The 27,422-nt window shown below is 40.1% G+C and overlaps 1 protein-coding gene across 1 annotated transcript in view; it reads left to right on the forward strand.

Annotated features, from left to right (window-relative positions):
• Positions 1-404: 404 nt before the first annotated feature.
• Positions 405-27,422, forward strand: part of tnmd (tenomodulin) — a 73,762-nt gene continuing 46,744 nt past the window's right edge. The window contains exons 1-2 of the mRNA XM_066649847.1: positions 405-510; positions 4,002-4,136. Of these exons, the coding sequence (XP_066505944.1) occupies positions 463-510; positions 4,002-4,136 (183 nt within the window). The 5' untranslated portion in view covers positions 405-462. The remainder of the gene's footprint in view (positions 511-4,001; positions 4,137-27,422) is intronic.

Below are 27,422 nucleotides of genomic sequence, written 5' to 3' on the forward strand. Positions count from 1 at the left end.
TTAAATTATTTTTTAAAAAATTCTCTATTTTAAACTCAATCATGTCACTTGCCTGTTGCCAATTAATTTAATTTGGGTGTGCATATAAAGTAGCTTATTATAAGGCCTTTCCCTATACATTTGGACATAGTATACAACCATACTACAACAGACTGGTATTCAAATATCTGCATGTGCGCCAATGTGAATGAGTTGCAAAATAAAATACTATGTGAAATAACATTGAACATAATTTTGAAGAAATGTTTATCAGTTTGCCTCTACTTTGGCTCCTATATCAATTCATGAAAGACACCCATCTGCTTTAAATACAGAGACTCACAGGAGCTGGAGTAATTCTATTCCCTTAGAAGAAAAAGCCAAAAAAAAAGTCCTCCCTCTTTCTCTAGCACTCTTCTGAATCACCAGAGGAATGAAGTTCACCTCTCCACTGCTCTTCTCATCATCTTGAAGCTGAAGATCATGGAGACTTTTCCTCAGTCCAGCAGCCAGCAGGCTCTCTGCAAAGATGTGAGTCAGATTCTTTTGTAAAACTACTGATTTCATTATTATAGCAGGTAGTAATTTGGAGTTCAGTATAATGACAATTATTTTTCAGAGGGAATGTGGATTATTTGTTCATTCAGCAACAAACAAACAAATAAATAAACTACTAAAAAACTGAGAGTGAAGAAGAATTTTAAGTGAAGAAGTGAAACTATATTAAAAATATATACAGTTGAATCCAATAGCACAAAAATATTTTTATAGGTGATTTCATGTCTGTAGAACATACTGGTTGCTTGTACTTTTAATACATATATTGTATATATGGAAAGTGTCCTACATTTATGTAATTTATTTGCAGAATAACCCTCAGAGGAATTATAAACCCTCAAATTATTGGTTGCTCCAAATAGTGAAAAAAATACAGACTTGCACTCTGGCAGAACCCACAAAGGAATGAATATGACGAGGAAAAGGTTTTGTTTACAGATAATGCACTTGCAGCTGTTTTTAAATGTACTTTTACCTTAAATATATGGAAAACTTTTGTCAAATATATTTATATATGTTGTTTTGATTACGTTGTATAAGAAATGCAGGCACGTTTCTTTAATTTCTTAAGGGCCTGCCAAATATCATCAGGTCAACAATTTCTTTTAACCTCTTATTTTGTTTAACTATAACGTATTACATCAGAGATTTCAGTTATTCACAGAACCCAAAATACCCCCCCCTCCCCATCTCTTTCTCTCTGCTCTTCCTATTTCCCCTCATTCTTTCTCTGTCTGTCCGTCTTTCTGTGTGTCTCTTTCTGAGCAGCAGGTGGTCTAGGGTTACCATTTCTTTGCTGATTCTGAACCTGGAGCTGCTTTAACTCTGTTTTGCCTGTGGTTCCATTTATATTTGGACATGTGGAACTCTGTCCACGCGCCAAGTTTCCACTACTTATGCAAGCTCTGGATTAGTTTGTTTCCTGCCACATTTTCCTTAAGAGGAGCGAGACATTCCTTTTTTAAAAAAAGAATTTTTCAGGGCCCCTGATGACTCCACCTTCTGTATATTGTTTATTTCTTTTTTCTTTTTTTCCCCCAGAATTTAAAATCTCACTGGAATTTGTTTGTCACACTGAATACAACATGGAGTCAAGGAATACAATAAATTGGGGTTATTTCAATTTCATCCATTTTTGACACTCAAACTTTCAGTGCCACAGAGTTTTGGCCAAAATACTGAAAGAACCCAAAACACTGGGCTCTCACCATAAATGGATGAACACATGGGAAAATGTTACCCCTTTAAATCCCAATTATACAGAAACAATGCTATTATACTAAGACACGTGAAAAAAAATAAAAATTACACTGCACGAAGTCTTTCCGAAGGTGGGGGTGGGGGTGGTGCTTGCTAGGAGCCAAATAATGTGGCTACCCCCTTTCCCATCTGGCTTGTGTGGTGAGCTGTAGTAAATGACACAATATGACAATGTTTTCAAAATATATATCTTTCTCAATCTTTCTTAATCTTAAAAATGGTTCATTTGCAGGAGAAAATATGTCTTCTTAAATGTGCATGGGCATTAATGTACACTTTGCTCCCTTTTGACTGTTTCTAATGTTTTGTTTATCATACAATTTGAAGAACTGTTAAGATTAGATTGTATGGAGATACAAGTTTTGGACAGCAATGGTAAAGTCAGCATACATAGCATTTCAAATGATTAATTCCGTTCACTCCAGAAGAAAATGTTAGATGAGTCGGTGACTAATAAACATATCAGCAAAGCTGTAGAAATGTCTTTCTAGATTTATTTTAATCTCATTTGATCTCAGTGAAATTGCTCGACTTGCTGCAAAAGCGTACTCCCATCTGAGTGCAAAAGACACCACTATGTTAGCCTGTGTTACTAGGGGAGAAACGTCATTAAATGCAGGTGGATGAATCTATCATCACATGGACAATGAATTCATGGATTGGTAAAAAAAAAAAAAAAAAAACGTTTATGCATCATCAAAATGAAAGAGATTGCTGTGGACTTTAGTACCTACAAGTACCTGGGTGTGCACAAAGTCCTAAAACCTGTGCAGTGTTCTACAAAGGACAGAGCCATCTGTTCTTTGAGTAGGCAGAGGTCATCTGGTGTTTACCCAAAACTTCTATTGACATTTTTACCCATCTGTATATTCTAGTGCTATATTCTATAATGCTTTGTTCTAGAGCAACAGTATCAACAAATGTGCTCTAAACAAACAGGACTGATCAGGAAGGCAGGCTCTGTTGTAGAAGTCAAACTGGACTCTCTAGAAGTTGTGGCAGGATGATGGAGTGTGTCACTGCAGGGGTGCTACTGATCTACTACTGTCTGAACGGACTTACACAGTTCCGTGTTTACAGTATATTATTATGTACTTATTATTATGCACTGCCATTTTGGATCCAACTTGTTTTTTTCAATGGGAAGAGCATCATGTGACACGTGTCATGTGAAATATCCATATAAATGGCCCAACCTGTAGATATTTCTCATTATTGTAACTTTATGTTAAAGGAATTTTATAAAACATTATGGTAAAGTTAAAAGTAATTTTGTCACCACCAACCCCCACTCACCTTTTTTTGACTAATATATTTGTGTTCTTGTGCAATATATTCTACTGTATATTATAGTCACTCTTTTTCTGCTCGGTAATATTACTAAGATACAATGAAAGTCCAGTCTCCAATCTCTCGGCCTCAACACTCAGCAAAAAAGGCCTCCCACACGTTATAATTAATGAACGTTATTATTTATAATGCGGCAGCTTGGTGTTAAGAATAATTCATGGAGGCTGTACATTGAAGAGAGGAAGGACCTCCTACAGAGCTTTTCTCCCTTGGTCTCTAAGAAAGTACAGCAGCAGGAGTCATTTCTTTCATAGTCTTTTCTTTAACAGATTTTCAGAGAATGTTATAAAGTCCTCTTTCAGTGCTAGAGAGAGAGAGAGAGAGAGAGAGAGAGAGAGAGAGAGAGAGAGATCTCTAATTGAAGCTTGTTCAACTCTGTATTTCTTCCGTAATTCTGATTGGCCATGTCCTCAGAGAGCTGAGAACTCACAACTGAGAATAGCTGAGCTTTAACTCTCTCCCTGGCGGAAGTCAGTCAGAACAAAGGCTCCCCTTTATTAATTTGTGGCCTTAAGCTCAGGGAATTAAGTCCAATAGACGAACTTTTAATTTGGGACCATTTTAATAAATGTGACCTTTTGTGCCGTTTTGGAATAATTCAAATTGCCCATGTGATTATCATTCCATTCTCAACTGTGCCGCAGTAAGAAATTATCAGAAAAAAAAATAAAAATTTGTTCCTGAATTCCCTTTCATGCCTCCAAATGTTATTGTACCATTATTGTTCATTTATTCTCTTTCATGACTCAATACATTATTGTACCATTTGATTGTTCTCATATTCTCTTTAATGCTGTATCTACATCTTCCTCAGTGTAAGTGTGTGTGTGTGTTTTATCGTCTATGTCTGCTAGGTTGAGCAGGGAAAGGAGAAAAATGCAAGATACCGTACTTACCAACGTGGAGCCCTGGTACTGGCCTTGGTTTTCTTGATGCTGGCCCTTTGTATCTTCAGTCTGAGGTACATCTGGAGCTCGAACCCTGGGAAAGTAAGACAATGGAAGGATTTTTCTCATGATTTAAAAAAATACTGCTGTACGAATTCACTAATACATTTTCCAGAGGAACTATTAACTTTAGTGCATTCATGGAGTACTGCACCTGCTTTATACCATATTTGTGTTCTGACACTAACATTGGCAGGGAATTACTGGAGGGAATTGAACTAACAAAGGCACTGATACAGCTTTAACCAATGTGAATTGTGAAGAAAGTTATCAATTTGGTAAGAGTTGTTAATTTGAGAGTTATTGCTGTGGTTTTGTGTTATTCAAATACTATAAAGCATCAGATTAAGCAGTTAAGCATTGGTGGTTCAGTGGCAGAAGTCTTGCCTGCCAAGTCGGAGGCCTGGACTCGATTCCTCGGTTAAATGGGTTGGTAAATATAGAGGTCAAGTTTCGTTGTACAGTGACCACAAAGCATGATTTTTATGTTTACATTAATTAATGACTGATGGGTTACATTTACATTCAGTTTGCATCATCCTAACAACTTCATTGAAAAACTACACTTACATTTAAAGTAACACTTAAGCTTTGGAATTTTTGCTCCAGGGGTCCCCTTACAGTTGCAGAATGTCATTTATTTTTACAACACTGTCCTGAAATCAAGGGGGAAGAATGTGAAGGGGTTTTTCCTAAGCTCTTCCAAAATTACATTACTTCATCCACTGTGCACATGGCCTTTCAGTTGTGCACATGTCATTTTCTTATATTATCTCTATAATAAAAATGAAAAGCTCTGGAGCTTTTGCACTTGAGTCTGCGTGAACCAGGCTTAATGCCAAGTATGGACTAGAAGGGTATAAAGCTTCCCAGAATTAAGCTGTGTGTTTTCTTTGTGGTATTTGGTGCAGCAAAGAGGAACTAAATCCTGACTAATTCCCTTAATTTCAGAAGAAAATGGTATAAGGAGGTGGCCACAAATTTTGGGCATATTGTATAGCATTCATAATTTGGTTGATCATTTGAATACCCCTACCAACGTGTGTTTTTTGGACTGTGGGAGGAAACCCATGCTGACACAGAGAGAACACACAAAACTCCTCACAGACTCTAATGCCCCCCCAGCAACACTACTTGTTTCACCACCGTGCCACCCTGGTTGACGTTATACGATTTTAAAATATATAATCTGGATATAAAACTCTGTTGTAGTGAGCTATGACTGAGACGCAATTATTAGCAAATAGCATTAGATTATTTCTTTATTATATTATTTACATATATGATCTTTATGGATTAATAAGCTCAGAGGTAAATGATATCATGAAAAAGTACAAAAATACGATTAATCTCATTCCAATATATATTCTGTGTCTGTGGAATCTAGCTTTGGAATTTGAACACTTTTCCAACACGAAAAAAATGCCTCATCACAGTGTGCTGTTTTCAGAAAACTGAAGTAAAGCAATTCCTGATCTCCTGTGTGAAATGTCTCAGTCTCCAGGTTGAAGAGTCATCAGTTTGTAGCCGTATAAATGGGGACGGCTCTCTGAGGGCGTGTGGTGGGTTTAATGATGGTGTGTGTGTGGGCAGGGGGCTCTAATGTGAGGGCGTCCACTCAGGCCCTAATGGGGTCTGCTTCCCCAGTGATGAGCAATGTGATAGCACTTTAAAATACAATCAGAGTCCTGACTGATGGCACACACACTTTTAACACCGCTCTGAGAATGGTGGGACAAGTGGCGAGGGAGTCGTGTAGACAACATCCACGAATGAGACAATGTGTGTGTGTGTGTGTGTGTGTTTACACTCAGCTGGATGCATGATGACACCAACAATGAAAACTGAGCGTGTACTACTGCAGGTTCAGACAAACTCTTAAAAATAACTCTTTTTGCCTTAGGGGACAGGACTTTGTGAACCAAGGGCCAAAAATAATAATCATAGATCAGTTTTTTTAATATATTTTGAAAACATGAATAAACATATCAGGATGAATTGTTACATTTTTGGTGCTTAATTGTACTGACATCCAGTGGAAACAAAGAAACCCCATTTGTTAAACCTTAAAATGGTAACATTAAAGTGCATGCAATACCAAATATTATATAATTCTGATCTGAAAAGCTGTAGTAGGCGCACATTTGGGACTATATTTGTAATGTGGCAGCTTACCCAGGGGTGGATTGGAACAGGGCAAGCCACCAACAGAGCGCTAGGGAAATAGGCCTCAAGTGCAGAGACACACAAACAACCTCTCTGGATGTTAAGAGTGTCAGGGAAAAAATGAAACACGAGAGGAAAACTTAAGATATCAGGGGAAAACTGATTATCTCAAAACTGAGCAAAAGAAAACAAAGGCAAGAGAGTTTCCCAAAACTAAATGGGGGGGGGGGGGGAAGCAAGACAAGACAAAAGAAATTAAAGATAGAACACAACTTATTTTATTTCTAATTATTTATTTATACCAAAAATGGTAAAGAAAAGAAAATATTGAATCCCAAGAGAAACCAGAGAAACTCAGAGAGAAAGTTCTGGTGGAGAAACAGAAGATGGAGAGACCCAGGAGAAAACTCAAGAGCCTTTACCAAATTACCGGCCAGGCTTGCACGGCACTCTGAAAAGAGAAACCCAAGACTGAGCACTGAGGTGTGTGTTGGCTTCCATTAAGTAGGAGTAGCCCAGGTGGAACCAATTGCCCCAAATTAAGGGTGTCTCTGTCTCCCTCTAGTGACTGGGGGTGGCTTAGCAGGCAGCCTCGCCCCAGCCCCAGGCAGACCTCTTACAGTATTTCAGATATTACAGTACGATGTAAAAGTTGTAGCACATTCTAGTACCGGTTGCATTAATGCCTGGCATATACTTTGTGGTTTCAGAAATCTACACAAATGTGATTGTGGTTAGTGTGTATCCTAACGTACAACAAACAACCACACCATTTTGGTCAACGCCTTGTTTTTACAATCATTGTCCATTCTCTCAGCTCCACTGACCATGCAGGAGCACTTTGTAATTTTACAGCCACAGACTGTAGATGATCTGCTGCTCTGCATACTTTGTTTGCCCCTTTTCACTCTGATATTCAAGGCTCCCTCTGTTTCACTGCTGGAATGAGAAGAGTCCACCAGCCAGAAATATCTAGCCAACAGCATCCTGTGGGATGACCAACACATAGTGTCTGGCAGCAAATGAGCTACTGTCTCTGATCTACAAGGTGGATCAACAGGGTTGGTGTGTCTAATAGTGTGGACACCAGATTCAAACCTCCAACAACACTGCTGTGTCTGATCCCCTTACAGCACCATGTCTGTGTCAGTGTCACTTCGGCGCTGAGAATAACCTACTAACCACATCATACCTGCTCTGTGGTGGTCCTGGGGTTGCACTGACTGTTGAAGAACAGGGTGAAAGGGGGCTAATAAAGTATGCAGGACAACAGCTGGACAACTGTCTTTAATTGTAGAATTACAAAGTGCAGCTGTGTGGTCAGTGGAGCTGAGAGAATGGAAAGTGGGTGTAGAAACAAGGAGGTGGCAATAATGTTATGGTGGATCTGTGTAAATGTTCTCACTGCACAAAAGTAATCAGTGTAAATGACATGAAGCAAAGTGATAGTTCAACGTGTGCATGAAATGCAGTCCATACCGACAGTTCTGAAAGATCTGCAAGCATTCCATTTATACAGTACAGTAAGACACTCTGTGCATGGCTTTGCTTAGTTGTGCCATACTGTACACACAAATTCCCAGAAATAAAGAGTTGTTTTGTCCGAAATCCACCTGAACACTTTGGCATCAATTCCAACCTCACACTGCAGTGCACAAAATGGCAGCCTATGACCCTGAATTTCAGACTTATCCTACAGTTTTGTAAGCAACAACTATCAACCGTTTCATTTTTTCGAGTGATTCTTCCTTGTTTTGCATTTCTATCCTACCATTTAAATCTTGTAACCTTTCTAAAAAATTGGAGGTAATGTTAATTGTTGGCACAATCAGCCCTAACCACTTGTTTGATGTGTTTCCTGCATTCCCCTCCGGCAGTATGTCGAACATTAGGTGTAACAAACAGCACCTGTCTTATCAGCAGCCTCTCTCAGGCCCCATTTACAAAAATATCATCAGCCACATCGACAGTGTTTTCAAATATATCCACGTCCACACGCAAAAGAACTCAACTATTCGTTTTTGCTTTGTTTTCTGTTTTATTTTGTACTCCTGTCTCTCATGTTCTCTCTCTCTCTCTCTCTCTCTCTCTCTCACTCACACACGCACACACAAATTCACATATGCACACACTGAGCTCTAGTTTACTCAAAACATGTTGCACTGCTATTTTAAAGAAGCACAGGCTGTTAAAACTCCAGTTTATGTTTATTCATTCATTGTCTGAAACTGCTTATCCAAATCAGGGTTGTGGTGGGGCCAGAGCCTACCCAGAATCACCCTGAATGGTGCACCAGTCCTTCACAGGGTGACACACTCTCACACACCTATGGACACTTTTGAGTCACCAATCCACCTACCAACGTGTGTTTTTGGACTGTGGGAGGAAACTGGAGCTGTGTGACTGCGACACCTACCTGCTGCTATACCCATACTTTATGTAGAAAAAAAAACATTTTTGGACACATAGTGGTTTGGCTGTATAATTCATTGATTGTCTGTAAGCGTTTATCCATTTCAGAGTTGTGGTGGGTCTGGAGCCTACCCAGAATCTCTGGGCTCAAGGCAGGAACATACCCTGGAAGGGGTACCAGTCCTTCACAGTGTGACACACACTAACACCCACTGACACTTTTGAGCCGCCACTTTTGTGTTTTTTGGACTGTGCAAGAAACTGGAGCACCTGGAGGAGACCCACACAGACACGGGGAGAACACACCAAACTCCTCGCACAGCCACCCAGAGATGACTTGAGGTCCATGGAGCTGTGTGACTGCGAAACTAACTGCTGCACCACCGTGCCACCCCTCTGGCTGTATCAGAGATTCTTTACTAAAATAATTCTACTAAACCTGGTCTCCACCTTATGGGGACCAAATCTTCATAGAAGAAATCCACTAAAAGGGCAGAAGATGCACTGCTGCTGTCAGTTTTTCTTAAAGATATTTAATTAAGATCCTTTCAGGAAAAATAAAGGTCAGAGTACAGTCTCTGTGGGCCCTTGTCTCCTCAAAACACTTGGGGACAGTCTGTTATCGTAGTTTTTACATTGTCTTTTTCTTAAGGGTCATTGCCTTTTTCCTGATAGGGGCAATAATCAGTCCTTTACTTGAAGGCTTCAACTTCACGTTATGAAACAGATGTTATTCTGACACTTGATGGATGAGTCAGGTCATCAATTTGTTGCCACAACTCTGCACTAAACCTTTTCAAACGCTGTTTAATACTGAGCTGGGTTTAGCTTAGTTTGACAAAGCTGGGATTCACAGAACAAATGTAAAAATAAAAATAATAACATCTGCGTGCTACTATCGGTTGGTAGAAATGACAGATTGCTCCTTTTAAAACAACATGCCTCAACACGCAAGCCCCACCTCCCTTATTTAAGACTTTGACAGAATGGAAAATGATGTCTGACTTATATTGGCCTGTAAGGCCTCATCAATTATTCCCCCGGCTCCAAGAGCTGTGCTTCCTGATGAACTAATTAGAAGTCGATACATCAATGGAGTGATAGAGCGTCTATTCCTTCGTACAGCAGCAGGAAGATGGGTCTCCAGTGCCCAGCTTTGCATAAACAGCCATAGAAAGGTAATTTGTTGGGTGTATTGTATTTCGATATGACACTGTAACCACATGGGAACTTCTTTTAATTACTTGCAAACATATGTTGTTGCACAGGCCTGGGGAAGATAAAGAGTGTCCCATCGCTTACCCTGCCAGAGTGTTTATATCTGTGTGTGTGGGGGGGGGGTATACATGTGCTGCACACATTCTCCCTGGATTTCTAGCACATTTTTGTCTTTATGTTTACCGTGTCCTAATTATTGTTCCGACTTCCGCTGAGATTCCTCTCAAAACATTTAGCCTCATTTAAAGCTGCATTTTTAATCACAATGATTAGCCATTTGAGGTCTTTCCTTCTTTTATTTATATAAATATGTGGATCTTTGTTAGACCAAATGTTTGCATTTGTTTATGGTGTAGATTAATAAAGTCATATCATTTTCCTTTTTTTCCCCCTAAATGATAATGTAGTCAAGACTTTTCTGAATATTACCAGGAGATTTCTTAGTTTTGAGGGATGTCCCTTTCTTCAGTATTTGGTGAGCAAATGATGACACTGATGACACAGTGGACATAGTATAAAATGTCCTTGTTTTTACATTCACTGTCCATTTTATCATTTCCACTTAGCATTGCCGACCTGTTGCTCTGCATACTTTCTTAGCCCCCTTTCCCCCTTCCACCAACGGAACAATACAGTGCTGTTATAATTTGGGAAGTGGATAATTCTCAGCACTACAGTGACATAGATATGGTAGTAGTGTGTTAATGTGTGTTGTGCTGGTAAGAATGGACAAGGCATAGCCCTAAGAATACCAAAAACATCCAACCAACAGTGTTCTTTAGCCACTAATGAAGGACAAAAGGAAGATTAACACAAACTGTGCAGCAACAAATGAGGTATGGGCTCTGAATGTAATTGTTTTTCACTTTGTACTGACATACACACCAAGATCTATAATTAAAACCATTAAAGCGACTCAGGGATTTATACCCCTCTCTTAGGCTCATGTACAGATGCTCCAAAGTGTCTTTTCTATGAAGATTATACACACTGTGTGTGCTGTTGAACACCAGTAGGTGGAGATTAATGCAACTAAAATCACTTATTACAAGGAGAAGTCTGAGAATAGATTGTTCACCAGTACTGTGTGTTTTTTGACCACTGATGGACTAGAGGACCATCACAAACTGTACAGCAGAAGGTGATCTACTGTCTCTGAATTTACATCTTCAAGATAAACTAACTGGCCAACTGAAAAGTATGAACATGAAAAGTATGAGCATGTACTGCACTCAACACTTAGTTGGGGCTCCTTTTGCCTGAATTATAGCCCAGTTGCTCTGATAGTGGCCTTCAGCTCAAGGTACATTCATTCACACACTCATACCTCTGGACACTTTGTGAAGCCAAACCACCTGCCAATGTGTGTTTCTGGACCGTGAGAGGAGAGCACCTGGAGGACACCCACGCGGACATAGCGAGAACACACCAAACTCCTCACAGACAGTGTCATCCAGAGCGGGGCTCAAACCCACAAACCCACGACCCTAGAGCTGTGTGACAGCAACACTACCTATAGCTCCACTGTGCCACCCATAAATTGTTCAGTGGTTCCTAACTATAAATATATATCATAATAAATTAAAATCTATTTTAATATAATATACATAGGGCAGCACAGTGGCGCTGCAGGTAGAGTCACTGTCACACAACTCCAGGGTCCTGGGTTTGTGGTTTGAAGCCCTGCTCTGGGTGACTGTAATTAATTAGGTGTGATCTCCCAGTGTCCATGTGGGTTTCCTCCGGGTGGTAAGTGGACTGGCTACTCAAAATTGTCCGTAGCTGTGAGTGCATGGGTGAATGTGTGAGTGTGTGTTGCTCTGCAAAGGACTGGTACCCCCTCCAGGGTGTGTTCCTGCCTTATGCATAGTGATTCCGGGTAGGCTTCGGACCCACCTCGACCCTGAACTGGATAAGCAGCTACTGACCATGAATCAATGAATGAATATATAATATTAAAAAAATTTACAGCATGCTAATTCCTAGCAACTAGCTCTTCTTTACCTCATGAAGCCTACAGGGGTAACCGAAAATAATATCAGGTTTAACATGTGAAGTTTTATCCATTTAAAAATCATCTTTTGTTACCCTTCTGGCTCCCTTTACTAGTACAAAATAAATTGAGGATTTTTTTTTTGTTTATTAATGACTGAAAATGTACACGTGATGCTAGCAATGTTATTTTTAGTGTGTTATACAGGCAGAATAAAATATGTACTGTATATGGATATCGATATTTATCATGAAATGTTAACAAAGTGTAACAAGGTAAAGGGCAGCTGGATTTTACAAAGTAACAGAAACACAGTGACAGTTTCTCTGCTGGGGCTTGTCAAACATTGGTAGTCTAATGTATCTGGACAGCACGTGCAGATTGAACAGCAATCTTCTTTGGAGGTACCTTATCTTAACCTCCAGCTTCTGCAATATTGACTGCAGTGTTAAAGGACACTTTCCAATAGATCTCATGTATAAGCACAGGTTCTGTGTGAAATTGGCTCTGCTTCACACTACTGTCAGGCTTAGGAGTAGTCCTCCGTTTCTCCGTTTATTCGGGTGGAAATTGCCTCGCTCACCTTGTTGCCATGCCCTTGCCACAAGGCAGCCTCTCACAATGTGCCCCCAACCACCTCTAAAGGCCTTCAGGGTCTGGATGTGCGGCTTAATGAACAGTGCTGCACCTGCTCTTCCGTATTAGTGGCAGGTGTGGGGCTCTGAACGTTCCTCAGAGCAGCTTTATTTACCGACTGTGTCCCGTAACTGCCCTTTTGGCAATGGCACTGCCTGTCGCATTCACAGCACACAATAAAAGGGCGAAAAAAAATACTGTAACTCAGGGATAACTAGATGAAGGGAATACAGGCAATACAGGATGCACTTTCCTGAATCAGAGTGAAACATCCCGTTTTTAGCTCAGAATCTTTAGTTTAGACTCTTCGTTTCCTAAGTGTCAGAAGCACTCTTGTTGTAGTATTGAGAAAAAAATGGATTTTATATATATATATATATTTAGAGAGACCAAACTTTTGTGGAGACTGCTTATAATGAATTAATTCATTGTGGACATTTAAGTTTAATTTTGCACACACTGCTTGTGTTAAAAATCCTACAGAAAATGAAAGGAATTACATCAAATGGGAAGCAGCTCTGAAGCAGCTGCACATGAGCCTAGATTCATCATACCCAGCGGTGTAAATGGCTTTGGGAAAGAGCAGCTTCATTTATTGACTCTGTCCTGTAACTACCCTTTTGGCAATGCCACTCCTTGTTCCTTTCCTATAAAACAAAACAAAAGAAAAAAACAACAACACTGCAACTCACAAATAACAGATTGAAGGTCATAACCTTGAACACAGCTGAAATGATGTCAAATAATAGCTCATTGTCAGTTTGAGAAATCTGAATCTGCTAAACACCAGAAGAACAAGAATTATCAATTGGTCAATCAACTCAGAAAAATAATATATATTATAGGCATGCATTTAATTTTACATAGCCTTAGTTTTGAAACTCTCCCGAGAAGGCTTTACACTAGATGTTGTGACCTCTAATGTTGTTAGAATTTGATTGCATTCAGCCATAAGAGTGTGTTGTCAATTACTGATGCTCAATGATTTATTCTTATAACGCAATCTGAATAAAGCTTCATCACTACAGAGAACCTACAGTCCAATGCTGGGTGGTTATACCTCTCCAGCTCAAGCATGGCATTGAGCAATTTATTCTCATGTGCAGCCACTCCTGAGCATCCCATTTTACTTCATGATTTTCAATGGAGATTATACACTCAGTGGGTGCAATTAAACTCCTGTGCCAACAAAGCGTGGAGCTTAAAGCTGCAAAATCCACTCATTAGAACTAGTGTTGACACATGTCTGATATATAGTGTGTGTGTTATGCTTGGAGGGTTTTACTTCCTCACACATCTTTTACACAGTACAGGATGGGTCAGTAATCTGTTGTAAATTCCACATTTGGATGGAAGCCCAAGAATATAGTTCCTGTCCTTGTTGCCGTTGGTTGTAACTCAAGTCTCTATCATTGTGTTGGTGAAACCTGGAGTTTTTGTTCTTATCTGGTGCAGTGATTGATGTTTTTTTGCAAATGAACTGGAGAAGATAATGTTTTAATTCATTGCCAATGTTTTTTTTGTTTTTTTTTTCTTTTCATTGCATTTGTTCTGGAGCTGAAATTTGCAGATATCATGTCAAGTTCAAGATCACAGGAAGGACATAATCTGACACAGTGCAGAATAAACTCTACAGGGCACCTTAGTGGCTTATTACAATGCCTGGTCCTTACTGAGGCTTATTATAATGCCTGCTTTCTCTTTCTCTCTCTCTCTCTCTCTCTCTCTCTCTCTCTCTCTCTCTCTCTCTCTCTCTCTCTCTCCCTCTCTCCCACTGTGTGAGAATCAGTAGATCTACAGTGGGTGTTGGCCTCACGTTCTGCATGTTTTTCATCAGGAGATGATTATTGTCAGTGAGAGTACTGGCATGTAAAAAGGTTATCTGTGTGATGTTCTATTTATACAAGGATCTGAAAGCCATTTTCTAAGATGATGGCATTGTTTTTTTTTTCTTCCTCCAGTAGCAGTGTAAAGTCATGTCATGTTTTGGGCTGTCAAGTCAATCCTATTAATTTATTGCCATTTTTTTCCTGTTACAAAGCACACACTACAATTTTCAAGTCAGTGATTTCAAAGGACATAAAATCGAAAATAGAGGCCTTTAGCTCCAACGTAGGTTGAGAAACTTGGCAAGTTCCGCTTTTTTACCCTCGGAAAAATCAAAACAAAGGCAGCCTCCCTAAGGAGACGACAATCATCCTGTAGTTAATATTTCAACACTGAATCAAGCAAGATTCCCCAGAGGTTTATTAACGTCGACTGCCAAAATAAACCACATCTGCTGGGCCAAGGGGACAGAGGTACGTCAAATTTGATGAGTTCCATCACAAGAAGAAACAAAGAATCATTGCGTTTGGCCTGGCGCAGCCATCACTTTGCATTCAATCACTTTCCAACGTTTTGGGGTAGTTTACTGACACTTTGCACAAGTGGGGGTGGACTGTTTAGAATCGTATCTATTTAGAACTTCTATGCAAATGAGCCCAGGTGTAATCTCATAGTTAACATATGACTAGTGCAGTATAACCTCGGGTCGAGTCATGGACTGTTTGTATGAAAGCCTGGCTCTACCAGAGAGGTAAGAAACTTGGGTTTTCTAGTGTTTCTCGTTTAAACTGAGTCTTGTTAGGACTTTGTAACTTGTCGGCGTTTATTGTAGTTTGGATTTAAATGCTGGAACATTATGCACTTCATAAGAATTTGATGTTGGATTTCATAGTTGGATCACAAACACCACTCCAGCTCGTCCCAGTGAAGTTGGATGGAGCTCCATCACTTTAGAAAACTCACAGTCTGGGAGGTTTATACACTTTTAGCCTCATGCTTAGCATAGGGTATAGTAATCATCATTATACACACTGGTGACAGCAGTGGTTGCACCTTATGACAAATGCAAGCTACCTATAAATTTTTGATGCAGATGCTCTGTTAATTCACAATATATCTTAAAAATAAACATATACCATATGTCCTGAGTCCAATGTGAGGAACATTTGGAATGCAGAAATCTCCTCCTGTTCAGAGCACAAGTGATAGTGCTTTCCAACACGCAAAGCAGTGTGTGAGAACTAAATAGGATGTGAAGGCTCAATCAGACTCTAAATTGCACAATATACGGGTGAACTACATGAAGAAAGAAAGAGAAAAATGAGCGTGCTCGCCTTCTGCTGCAGGGCCATTTCTGCTGCCAGCCTGAAGAGCATATTTATTCAAAGAAAAAAAAGAAAAAAGAACAAATAAATGATTCAGTGTCCATAATGTTCTTGGCTGGTCAGCAATTTCAGAAGTGGCACATAATAGATGCTTCAAATCTTAAGGTTCCATTAAACTGATGTCAGATTTTGTGTTGATTACACGCTTGGTAATTGTTATAGTAGTCCAGCTTTGTGAAATGTTAAAGGTCAACTTGGCTGGAGAGCTCCAGGAAGTACTGAAAGAGCAGGATTTTATCAAAGTTGGAATTTAGTGTGAATGGTTCTCTACAAAATGTATGAAAAACTGCCTTCTGCTGAAAAAAGGCAATCAAACATCATCAAATTCTGGCTCACAGCTGGCAAAAGGATTCTCTCTCTCTCTCTCTCTCTCTCTCTCTCTCTCTCTCTCTCTCTTTCTCTCTCTACTGCCTCTACTTGGGTGGGGATTAGCCAGTATTCCCTCAATCTCTGTAGAAGCAGTGAGAGCTGCCATATATCTGCCTGTCTGTCTGTGAGGAACAGTGAGACTTGCCGTCTGTCTGCTTATCTGTCTGTGTGGGGGGAATGATAGCAGCCGCTATTCGCTCTGTCTACATGGAGCGATGGAACCAGTCGTCTTCCACCTGTCTCTCTCTGTCCGAGTTGAGCAGTGAGACAACTCGTCTTTATGAAGAAGCGATACCTACTGTTTGTCTCTCTGTCAGTGTACAGCTGTGAGAACAGTCATCTTTCTCTCTGCCTTTCTGTTTTTATTGATCAGTAAGAGTAGATTTCTCTCTCTGTGTGTACGGAGCAGTGAAAAAAAAACAGCTGTTTGTCTGTCTGTACAGAGCAGTAAGAACAGCTGTCTGTTTGTCTCGCTGTCTCTCTGTCTGTGCGGAGCAGTGAGGACAGCTGTCTGTTTGTCTCTGTGGTGCAGTGAGACGTCCCATCTGTCTGTCTGTGTGGAGGTCTGTACTAAGTGGATAAATAAGGCAGACGTGCTAAATCAGGGAAGATTACAGACTGAAGGTAGTGTGTCCCAGGAGAAAGAGCCTAAAGCAGCTGCTCAGATCGGACAGTCTGCTCCCTTACAGAATTATTCTCCCTGAAGACCAGGCTGAAAAAAAATCCTGCTTACCAAATTTAAAAAATAACTAAAAATAACCAAAACCTTGTGCTCTGAACAGTGGTCCTTTAATTCACATGATATAATGATACATCCAACATCCAATTACACACACACACACACACACACACACATACACACACACATATTCTATAGATCTTCACAGAAATGCATTAACCACCATGTATTTTGGAAGCTTATATCTGCTTATATTTTGTAAAATAGCAAGACCGACTTGTATTTGATTGAGGTTTAGATTCAACAGGCAGTAATCAAGACTTAGGTGTTTCACTTTAATTGACCCCAATAACCATCTAAATGTGATTGTGTTGATTGAGTGACAGGGAAAACAACTTGGGTAACCCGGAGGAAACAAGGACACAGAGAGAACCCACCACACTCCTCACAGACAGTCACCCGGAGGAAACCCACGCAGACACAGAGAGAACACACCACACTCCTCACAGACAGTCACCCGGAGGAAACAAGGACACAGAGAGAACCCACCACACTCCTCACAGACAGTCACCCGGAGGAAACCCACGCAGACACAGAGAGAACACACCACACTCCTCACAGACAGTCACCTGGAGGAAACCCACGCAGACACAGGGAGAACACACCACACTCCTCACAGACAGTCACCTGGAGGAAACCCACGCAGACACAGGGAGAACACACCACACTCCTCACAGACAGTCACCTGGAGGAAACCCACGCAGACACAGGGAGAACACACCACACTCCTCACAGACAGTCACCTGGAGGAAACCCACGCAGACACAGGGAGAACACACCACACTCCTCACAGACAGTCACCCGGAGGAAACCCACGCAGACACAGGGAGAACACACCACACTCCTCACAGACAGTCACCTGGAGGAAACCCACGCAGACACAGGGAGAACACACCACACTCCTCACAGACAGTCACCCGGAGGAAACCCACGCAGACACAGAGAGAACACACCACACTCCTCACAGACAGTCACCCAGAGGGAACCCACACAGACACAGGGAGAACACACCACACTTCTCACAGACAGTCACCCGGAGGAAACCCACGCAGACACAGAGAGAACAAACCACACTCCTCACAGACAGTCACCCGGAGGAAACCCACGCAGACACAGAGAGAACACACCACACTCCTCACAGACAGTCACCTGGAGGAAACCCACGCAGACACAGGGAGAACACACCACACTCCTCACAGACAGTCACCTGGAGGTAACCCACGCAGACACAGGGAGAACACACCACACTCCTCACAGACAGTCACCCGGAGGAAACCCACGCAGACACAGGGAGAACCCACCACACTCCTCACAGACAGTCACCTGGAGGAAACCCACGCAGACACAGGGAGAACACACCACACTCCTCACAGACAGTCACCTGGAGGAAACCCACGCAGACACAGAGAGAACACACCACACTCCTCACAGACAGTCACCCAGAGGGAACCCACACAGACACAGGGAGAACACACCACACTCCTCACAGACAGTCACCCGGAGAAAACCCACGCAGACACAGGGAGAACACACCACACTCCTCACAGACAGTCACCTGGAGGAAACCCACGCAGACACAGGGAGAACACACCACACTCCTCACAGACAGTCACCTGGAGGAAACCCACGCAGACACAGAGAGAACACACCACACTCCTCACAGACAGTCACCCGGAGGAAACCCACGCAGACACAGAGAGAACAAACCACACTCCTCACAGACAGTCACCCGGAGGAAACCCACGCAGACACAGAGAGAACACACCACACTCCTCACAGACAGTCACCCGGAGGAAACCCACGCAGACACAGAGAGAACACACCACACTCCTCACAGACAGTCACCCGGAGGAAACCCATGCAGACACAGAGAGAACACACCACACTCCTCACAGAAAGTCACCTGGAGGAAACCCACACAGACACAGCGAGAACACACCACACTCCTCACAGACAGTCACCTGGAGGAAACCCACGCAGACACAGAGAGAACACACCACACTCCTCACAGACAGTAACCCAGACCGAGACTTGAACCCACAACCTCTAGATCCCTGGAGCTGTGTGACTGTGAGACTACCTGCTGCACCACCATACTACAAGAAAATAATGTTATTGTATTGAATTTCATGTTAAAGTTTAATACAGGTTAATGACAGGATTGGGTTTAAAAAGAGCATCTCAGAGAGGTGGAGTTTTTCAAAAAATGAAGGCGTAGGAAACTACTCTGTCAAAGACTGAATAGACACATTTTTAAACAATTCAAGAATCACGTTTCTCAACTTAAAATTCTAAAGAACTTGCCAATTTCATCTTCTACACTACACAATTACGTAAAAAGACTCTTTCTGTTTACAAGCAACAAGGCCCAAAACCAACCTTAGCTTACTGTGAGCTTCGGGGCCTCAGATGGCACTTGAATTTCCCTCTGGGATGAATAAAGCATATATCTTTCTACCTATTTATTAAAACAGACATGAGTCTGTAGTAGAAATCACTGTGTGGGATCAGAAACATTTCTGAAAAAACATTATCTTTGAACACAGTTTATCAAATCATATGTAGGACACACAAACACACCATTTCAGTTATAAATAACATTTCAGTTATCTGAAAAGTTTTTTAGCCAACATTTTAGAATTATTTCTACATTCTATAAAAATTGGCTTGAAATCGGAAATTCATTTTAGCTGTAATGTCTATAAAGAAACACATGAAATGGTTTAAGGGCACTATTGCATACATCACCACATTTAGTACATTTGAGTGCAATACATTCTCCCATAATGCACTCAAAATTTACAGCAAACATCAGTGCTCACTACATGAGCTGAATATGAACCAGGATGCATTGTGAGTTTGTTTGTTTCTAAGCAATGGACGGTGGAAGTGTCTGAATTCACTTGTTTCTAGTGCTACTTAGTGAACTAAATAGTGCCTCCTTAAACAAAACAATGCTAATGAGGGATTAGGGCACCATTTCGCTCCAAGCCTTAGACACGGTGTAGAAATATTTAAAGGCAATACAAATACTAACACCAACAAATATTACCATCAAAAACAAACAATAACCATCCAGGGAAACTGTGGAGACGATAACTTAAATAATAAAGGGCAAACAGGAACACACAGAGACATCAGGAAAACCTGTGACAGGGCTGTGGCTAAGTGAACATCTTGACGGGGCCAGAACATGCCTAGTGTCAACAAAACAAAGAAGCACATGGGATCCAAGCACCAGAGAGAGAGAGAGAGAGAGAGAGAGAGAAAGAGAACAGGAGCAGAACAAAGCAAAGGGAAATAAAACAGAGAGGAAATGGAACAAAGCAAGGGAAGAGATGCCAAATATGACATTAGCAGAGAGCAGGAATAATATGGAAGAACAATAAAAAAATTGTGTGCTTGAACTTCTAAAAATGGATGAATCTGTTTTCAGACTGTGTATTTGATGTGTCTACAAATGCTGCAGTTTCCTCACACAGCACTTCAGCACGTGGGTAGATGCACTGGCTGTGTGAAATCATCCACAGGTGTGTGTGTGTGTGTGTATGTGAGTGACTGGGTGAGTGAGTGATGCCCTGCAATTGACTGCAACAGTGTCAATGATTGTGAAAACATTAGGATGAATAATTTACAGATGAATGAATGAATTAACATAAATAACTCGAACCCTACAGAAACTCTAGAATTTTCATTTTTTAATTATATTCTAAATGGGACATTTAGACATCAATCACCTAGTTAATTTTGTCAAGAAATTGTATGCTAAATTCTATTTTAAATAAAGTACATCCTAAAGTAAGAGTTATAGTTGAATAGACCTTCATTTACCTTTTTCAAAGCGGACATAATAAAAAAAATCACTCTTTATAAACTTTCCAAATAAGATCTCATTCCTCTCTACAGATGGTGGGGGGGAAATGTTTTCCACTCCAAAAAATCGAGGTGTATTGAATGCATGAATGACCTTGTAGGTATTTTGAACACCCTGCTTGAATGTGAAATCACTTTCATCAGCGAGTGGAGTTCATTTATCTGCTAATAACACAGAGAGAGCGGGAGAGGGGAGTAAACATGGGGTGTTTATTCTCTCCTGCTCTACCTGGCTCTATAATTTTCACTCTTTGCTTATAGAGAGATTGACTGCAGACTGCAGAAATCATGTCAATTTAGCTCTTAAGAAAGTCATTTAAAAAGCCCTCAGACACTGTCGCTAATTGCCGTAAACACAGATGTATTCCTGCCGTCGAGACTGCGTTCGAACCGCGCTTTCAAACGGCGAGCTGCAAGCATTAACTTATTTTCAGGACATGCTTTGAAACTCTTCAGCAGTTAATAATTGGGCAAGTCATTTCAGGATTACTGTGGGGGTGAGACGCCAGAGTCATGAGCGAGATCTAATGAGAAACTGAGAAAATTACGCTTCAGGCATGCTTATCATGCAAAGGAAAATCAAATAACATATCTCCTTAATACCTCTGTATTTTCTGCTTAACGTCTCTGTACTTTCTACTTAATGTCTTTATAGTTTGTCCTTAATATCTCTATAATTTATCCATAAAAATATAGTTGTAGTTTCTACTTGGTTTCTACCCTGTAGTTTCACATTAAAGGAACTGTAGGTATTAATTTTACCTTAAAATTACAGTTTCAAAATCAGTGATATGCTTCAGTGACCTGTAGTAGGGAGAACGCAGTCTTTGTCGTTGCTACTCCCGGCTCAGCACGGATGAAACTGCACTGTGTAACTTTTGGAAGGGGGGGTAGGAAACCAGCCTAAAATCTCGGTTGTTGTTTTTGTATGACAACAGGATCATTTTTCTTCCCAGATATTTTCCTGAAAAAATGAGGTTAAAGAGTCTAGGAATCTCACGTCTCTACTTGAGTATCACAGGAGAAATGTGAGTAGTCTTACACTGTGCTCTAATTTATTAAGAAAATAACGCTTGTTATGTATTGGAAAGACTTAAATCTGAGTGTAACAATTTCATATCCAAGACTAAGGGCATACTGAATTTAGATTCTTCTACTAATTTATTTTTATCTGGAGAGAAATGTCTCCTGTCGCTTTTCTGTCTGTTGAGGACAATAGACTTTAACTCTCGTACGGCATCAGTGAGCAAGTTTTGAGCAATATTATGTTCCCAGATGAGCCCTCTGATATAGAGCAACGCCACAGTCGTTCCCATCTAACATCTACAGTCAGAAACAGACTTCCTATGGTCAAAAGATTACCACATTTTGTAGCTGTTAACTTCATACGGATCTATAAGATTAGAACATTTTTGTTGATACTATCTGCTGCGCTCCAGACCGAGGCGAGATGGCGTGATATGAAAGAACTGACAACAACAGATTTACAAAGTCAATCTCAAGGAATAAGGACGGTGCTGAGACACGAATGGAAAGCACGCATACTCAAATAAGAAAATTGCTTCTGCAAATAATCACGCTGGGCCTTGTGGCTCTGGTGCTGCAAATGGCATTAACACAAAGAGATCCTTTCTGATAAAGGAGTACTATGTATTCATGGCTTAAAATTGAGACATCTTTTTGTGCTCTAGACCACAGATGTGATGTCATTCCGTGTCTTCAGAGAGAAGAGCGTTTGCATTGAGCCTCAGGCGCTCTGGTGTCTGGCTCATTTATTTTCACAGCTCAATGGGTGTCCATTGTAAGTCTTGGCAATGCTTCCTTAGTTCCTCAGTTTGGGAAAAAAGGTGACCAGCAGATTATAGTTTCCCTTCTGCTTCCCTTCTTTCCATCGGCTAAGTTAAAATAAAACATTAATTGTTGTGTGACCTGCCAGCTCACCACTATAGATCTGTTATTTAAGCCAAACTGATATGAGATTTATGACCTGACATATATTAGTGGTCAAAGCAGTAGTATATAGACTACATGACTAATTTCCAAATTTAATTCTGCAAAGAAGAACATTAATCAGCCCTTTACCAAAGTAACATTCACTGTTTTTATGGGAAGGGTATATACTAGATGTTAGAATATTAATGTTAGAATTTGCAGATATTCAGCTATATTCCACAAATGCAAGTTAAAATGCAAAGAAGAATCCAAATGTAAATAGGTTCTAGAAGTGCAACTGCTCTTGGCCCAAGCTTATTTAAGATGGAATGAGGAGAAGCAGAAAGCTACAATGGTGTTTTAGAGCCACGACTTTGAAAAAAAAAAAAAAAACGTAAATAAATAAGGTTCAGAATTCTGAGAATAATGTTTGAATAATTTTGAGAAAAATCTCTGAATAAACTCCATCGTAGAAAGCCATGAGATTCAACAAATAAAAATGTGACATTTTTGGGAAAATCGTGGATGCCTTGTCTTCCAGGCTACAGAGGAGAGAGACCATCCGGCTTGATATGAACATAGGGTTCAAGAGCCAGCACCGCTGATGGTATGGGCGTGCATTGGGGGGGTGCACATGGCATGGGTGACTCATGCCTCACAGTCTGTAGACTCTCACTCTCCATTCTCGCAGCTCTACCGAAAACAGTCTGTAGTCCATCTATTGCAATACATACATTGTTTGCACCCTTTCCCCCTATTCTTCAGTGGTCAGGAGCCCCCAGGACCATCACAGAGCTATTATGATTTGGGCGGTGGATTATTCTCAGTGCGGCAGTGACTCTGACATGGACTGCAGTGTGTAATTGTAGAACTTCAAAGTGCTACTGTCTGGTGAGTGGAGCTGAGAGAATGGAGAGTGATTGTAGAAACAACAAGGTGGTCACAATGTTATGGCTGACCTGTGTATAAAGGTGTTGGAACATGATGCCAAGACTATGTCTTTTCCTCGAAATCTCTTGCTAATTTCATTAACACAATGCCAAACTACATTCTGCATGGATTTTAACAGTTATTTCTGGCAAACCTTAGATATTTATTTCTGTACAAATTCTGTTTCATCCCAAAACCTTTCAGCTGATGAAATCAGGAACATTAACCTTAGCTGAGCCAAGAGAACCTCTAGGTTCTGCATCAAAAAGACACAGTTCCATTGCTGTACTTTACAGAGTGATGGAGTCCAACCCAATACCTTTGGGACGAGTTGCAGTGGTGTTTGTTATCAGAACTAATGAACCAACATCAGTACCTGACCTCACTAATGCTCTCATCAAGGAATTTCATCAAATCCTTTCAAAAGTGTTCCAACATCTATTGTGAAGTCTTCCCAGAAGAACAGAGTCTTTTACTGCAGCAAAGAGGGACAAACAATTAATTAACTCATGGCTTAGTGAGAGATTGTATTTGAGATGCTGCCACACACACATATTATAACACAATATTTCTGTTAGATTTTCCAAATTCTGTTAAATGGAATAGATATAAAGAGCAGACAATAAATGTTTCTGCTATTTAAAAATGAATGAATATATAGTGGAGTACAGTATCATATGGGTTTGTGGTATTTGAAATCAATGTTTCAAATGCAATACAATTATTAATCTAATTACAAACAACTTTAGTAATTATGCTACATTAAATATGCTTTTCTATATGCAGCCGTTACTATGCAGGCAAACATTCTAAAGAAAGTTGTTACTATGTTGTGCAATAGATACACAAGATTAAAAGCCGTCAAAGAGAAAAATGTAATACCACGCATGGGCGCAATAATCAACACTGCAATTAAAATATGAACTAATTATGGTACAAAAAATAGCACCATTTCTAAATCAATAAAGCTGGTACCTAAAGGCAAAGATCCCAATTTAAATTAAAAATCATTTTTAAAAAATGATTTTTCTGGTTTGTTTGTGCACTGGAAAAAACACTCCAGGGAAAGCTATGCAGCCCTGGCTCTTTAAATGGCAAAAAAAATATAAGGGTCTCCGTCCATGGGAGCATAGGAGCCACAGAAAGAGCTTTTTCTCCCTCTGTTCTGTCTCTGGGATCATAGGAGCCAAAGAGAGAGAGCTGTGTCTCTCTTCTATAAAAAGTCGGTAAGGTTTGTACAGAACATCACTGTTCATAGTCAGGTATTTTGTTTTTTAAATAACTCGCCGGAAGCTCTGAAAAGTCGCTAAAACTAGCTGCAAATTTATTAAGGGAGGGAGAGGAGGCAAAGCACTGTGGGCACACACTCCCCTCCTGTAGCATTCGTTGGAAACACCTCTCATTCTTAAAGTACCAATTATATAATATATTGTACTGGTTTTTGTATTGAGAAACTTTTTATTTTATCTTTACTAATATCTACTAAATGAAAATTATATATTAAGTACAGATTTCTTTTTTTCAAACTTTCAGCATTTTGGCTCCACATTTGATCAGATTAGAGAAAAGTATTACATAATATTCAGATGCCTTGCAAAATCAGCAAATTCATTGACACAGACTGCTGGGAGTTTGAGACGTCCAGATACAAATATAAACTTCATTAGCTTCAATACAGAAAGCAAAGTAGACAAAAAAAACCCAAACAAATACATGTGTGTAAATAATCTAAGTATGAAAAATTAAGGTTGAAATGAATGATTAATATTTGTATTTTTAGCATTGCACCATTTCAGTGCTGATTAGCAATTAATGCCATTTATCTAACAAAATTACCAAATTACACAGAAGAACTGTATGTGCATCTACAAAATGGATAATTTAAGTTAAAATATACCGTATGCCCTTATATGTCACAAGTTTGAAAAAAAAATACATACTCAATACCTTTTAGAAGCTTTTAATTTCCATTTTAAATGTTGAAAATAAAGACCTTTTCCTGTTAACTTACCACTAACAGTTTTAGAAATACCATAGGTGGCTAGCTGAAATTAGTGAACAATGTTGTGAGTGTTTGCATTACAGCCTGAAATTAATACCTGTCTATTGTAGAAATGGCTTGCTTCTGGGTCAAGTTTCAAATATCGGCTTTAGTTGCTATAGTTTTGCTTTAAGTGAATAAATATATAATGTCAGACTCAAACTAGTTGCCCGCAAAATCACTCTTACTTTCCAGACTTCAGTCAGTACTTTAAGGCAGAATTGGATCATTAATGTTTTTTTTTTTAGCAGCAGAAGACCATTTTGGTGCTCATTAGCAGCTAATGCTGTTCATCTAGCCAAATTATCGCGCACATCTAGAAGATTGAAAGTGGGGACTTTTCTGCTCTCACAAGCTGTTTCTAAATGCCACTTAGCCGCAAGGGTACTGAGCACTCTTGGTCCATTTATTATCACGTGATGGAGGGCTGAGAACCAGCGAGAATTGTGTCCTCTCCTTCTGAAGTTGGGGTGACCTCCCTGGTGGGTTTCTGGCTCCAAACGTAGCTCTTGAATGGACATTTAGCTCAATATTTGGCCATGTAAAATCTGTTTCACATTCACAGACACTCTGCCGAGTGTGTCAGATTCTTAGGAGACGTCTTTGATGAATATTTCATATGAATCTCCCTGCCCATTGACGATGGAAGATTGGCCTGTATTCACAGTGCAAACCTATTCAGACGAACAATCAGCCTCACCATCCATTGTGCCTTCTTTACATGGGGATCAGTCTTCCACACTCCAAGTAAGAGAGAGAGGGAGAGAGAGAGCGAGAGAGTACGAGCATAAAGTGTGATTGCACCAGCGCTAGAGAGAAAATACGGCAGAAAAATATCTGGTCAACTTCCTGTGAATTCTGTGTTCATAATGACTTACAAATGCATTTATATGGTATCACAAAAAATGCCTTATAATACCTAGAATAAGCCTTCATATTTTGCTCATAAAAACTTACAGAGCAAAACTCTCTGTGATTATATTTGTTTATAAGTAGTAATTCTTACATACACAACCAGAATATATGACTTCTCAATGTCACTTTTCATTTTACAGGAGAAAGAAAAAGCCTTATTAACTTTCAATGGAATGTGAAAAGAGTTTATTCCAAGGACATGTGGAGCATTTCATTAGATTTTCACAAGTGTGAAGAAAAGCTGTTGTGGTCCGATAATGTAGCAATGTGACCCAATAATTCCCAATAATAATAATAAGCTCTGGACCCACCGTGACACAACACAGCAGTTACAGAAAACAATTAAAAGGGCAATGTAAAGATTACAACATACGATTAAAAGACTGTGGTTTTCACTGTTCTTGTGAAAAAATATAGTACACTCTCAAAAAAAAAAAAAAAGGTACGGTAGAGGTACATTATTGGTTACTAAATGTACAAACAGTGTAAATGCACTTTTAAAGACACTACGATTATTTTAAAGTCCTGTTTCCTAAAAGTACATTACATTCTCTTGTCCAGAAGGATAGGGCAATATTTGTAAACATTTATTTATATATCTATCGTTACACTTATATAGCTCCTTTTTAGATACCCAAGGACGCTTTACAATTCAGAACGCTCAGAACACTCAATCCACACACTGGCGAGAAGCGGCAGCCAAACACACACAGCGTACTCTCGACCAGGAACGACCGTCCACCTGGAGGACTACATCGGGCACTAGGATTTCACCCAGGACAGAGCGCCAATCCATATCTGAGCACACACACATTCACTCACACAAACAGACATTCATTCACTCACACACTCATTCACTCACACATCAGGACAGTTATTAGACAGAAGCCAA

Source organism: Hoplias malabaricus, chromosome 17 (assembly GCF_029633855.1).
Source record: "Hoplias malabaricus isolate fHopMal1 chromosome 17, fHopMal1.hap1, whole genome shotgun sequence".
In the NCBI taxonomy this organism is placed as follows: domain Eukaryota; kingdom Metazoa; phylum Chordata; class Actinopteri; order Characiformes; family Erythrinidae; genus Hoplias; species Hoplias malabaricus.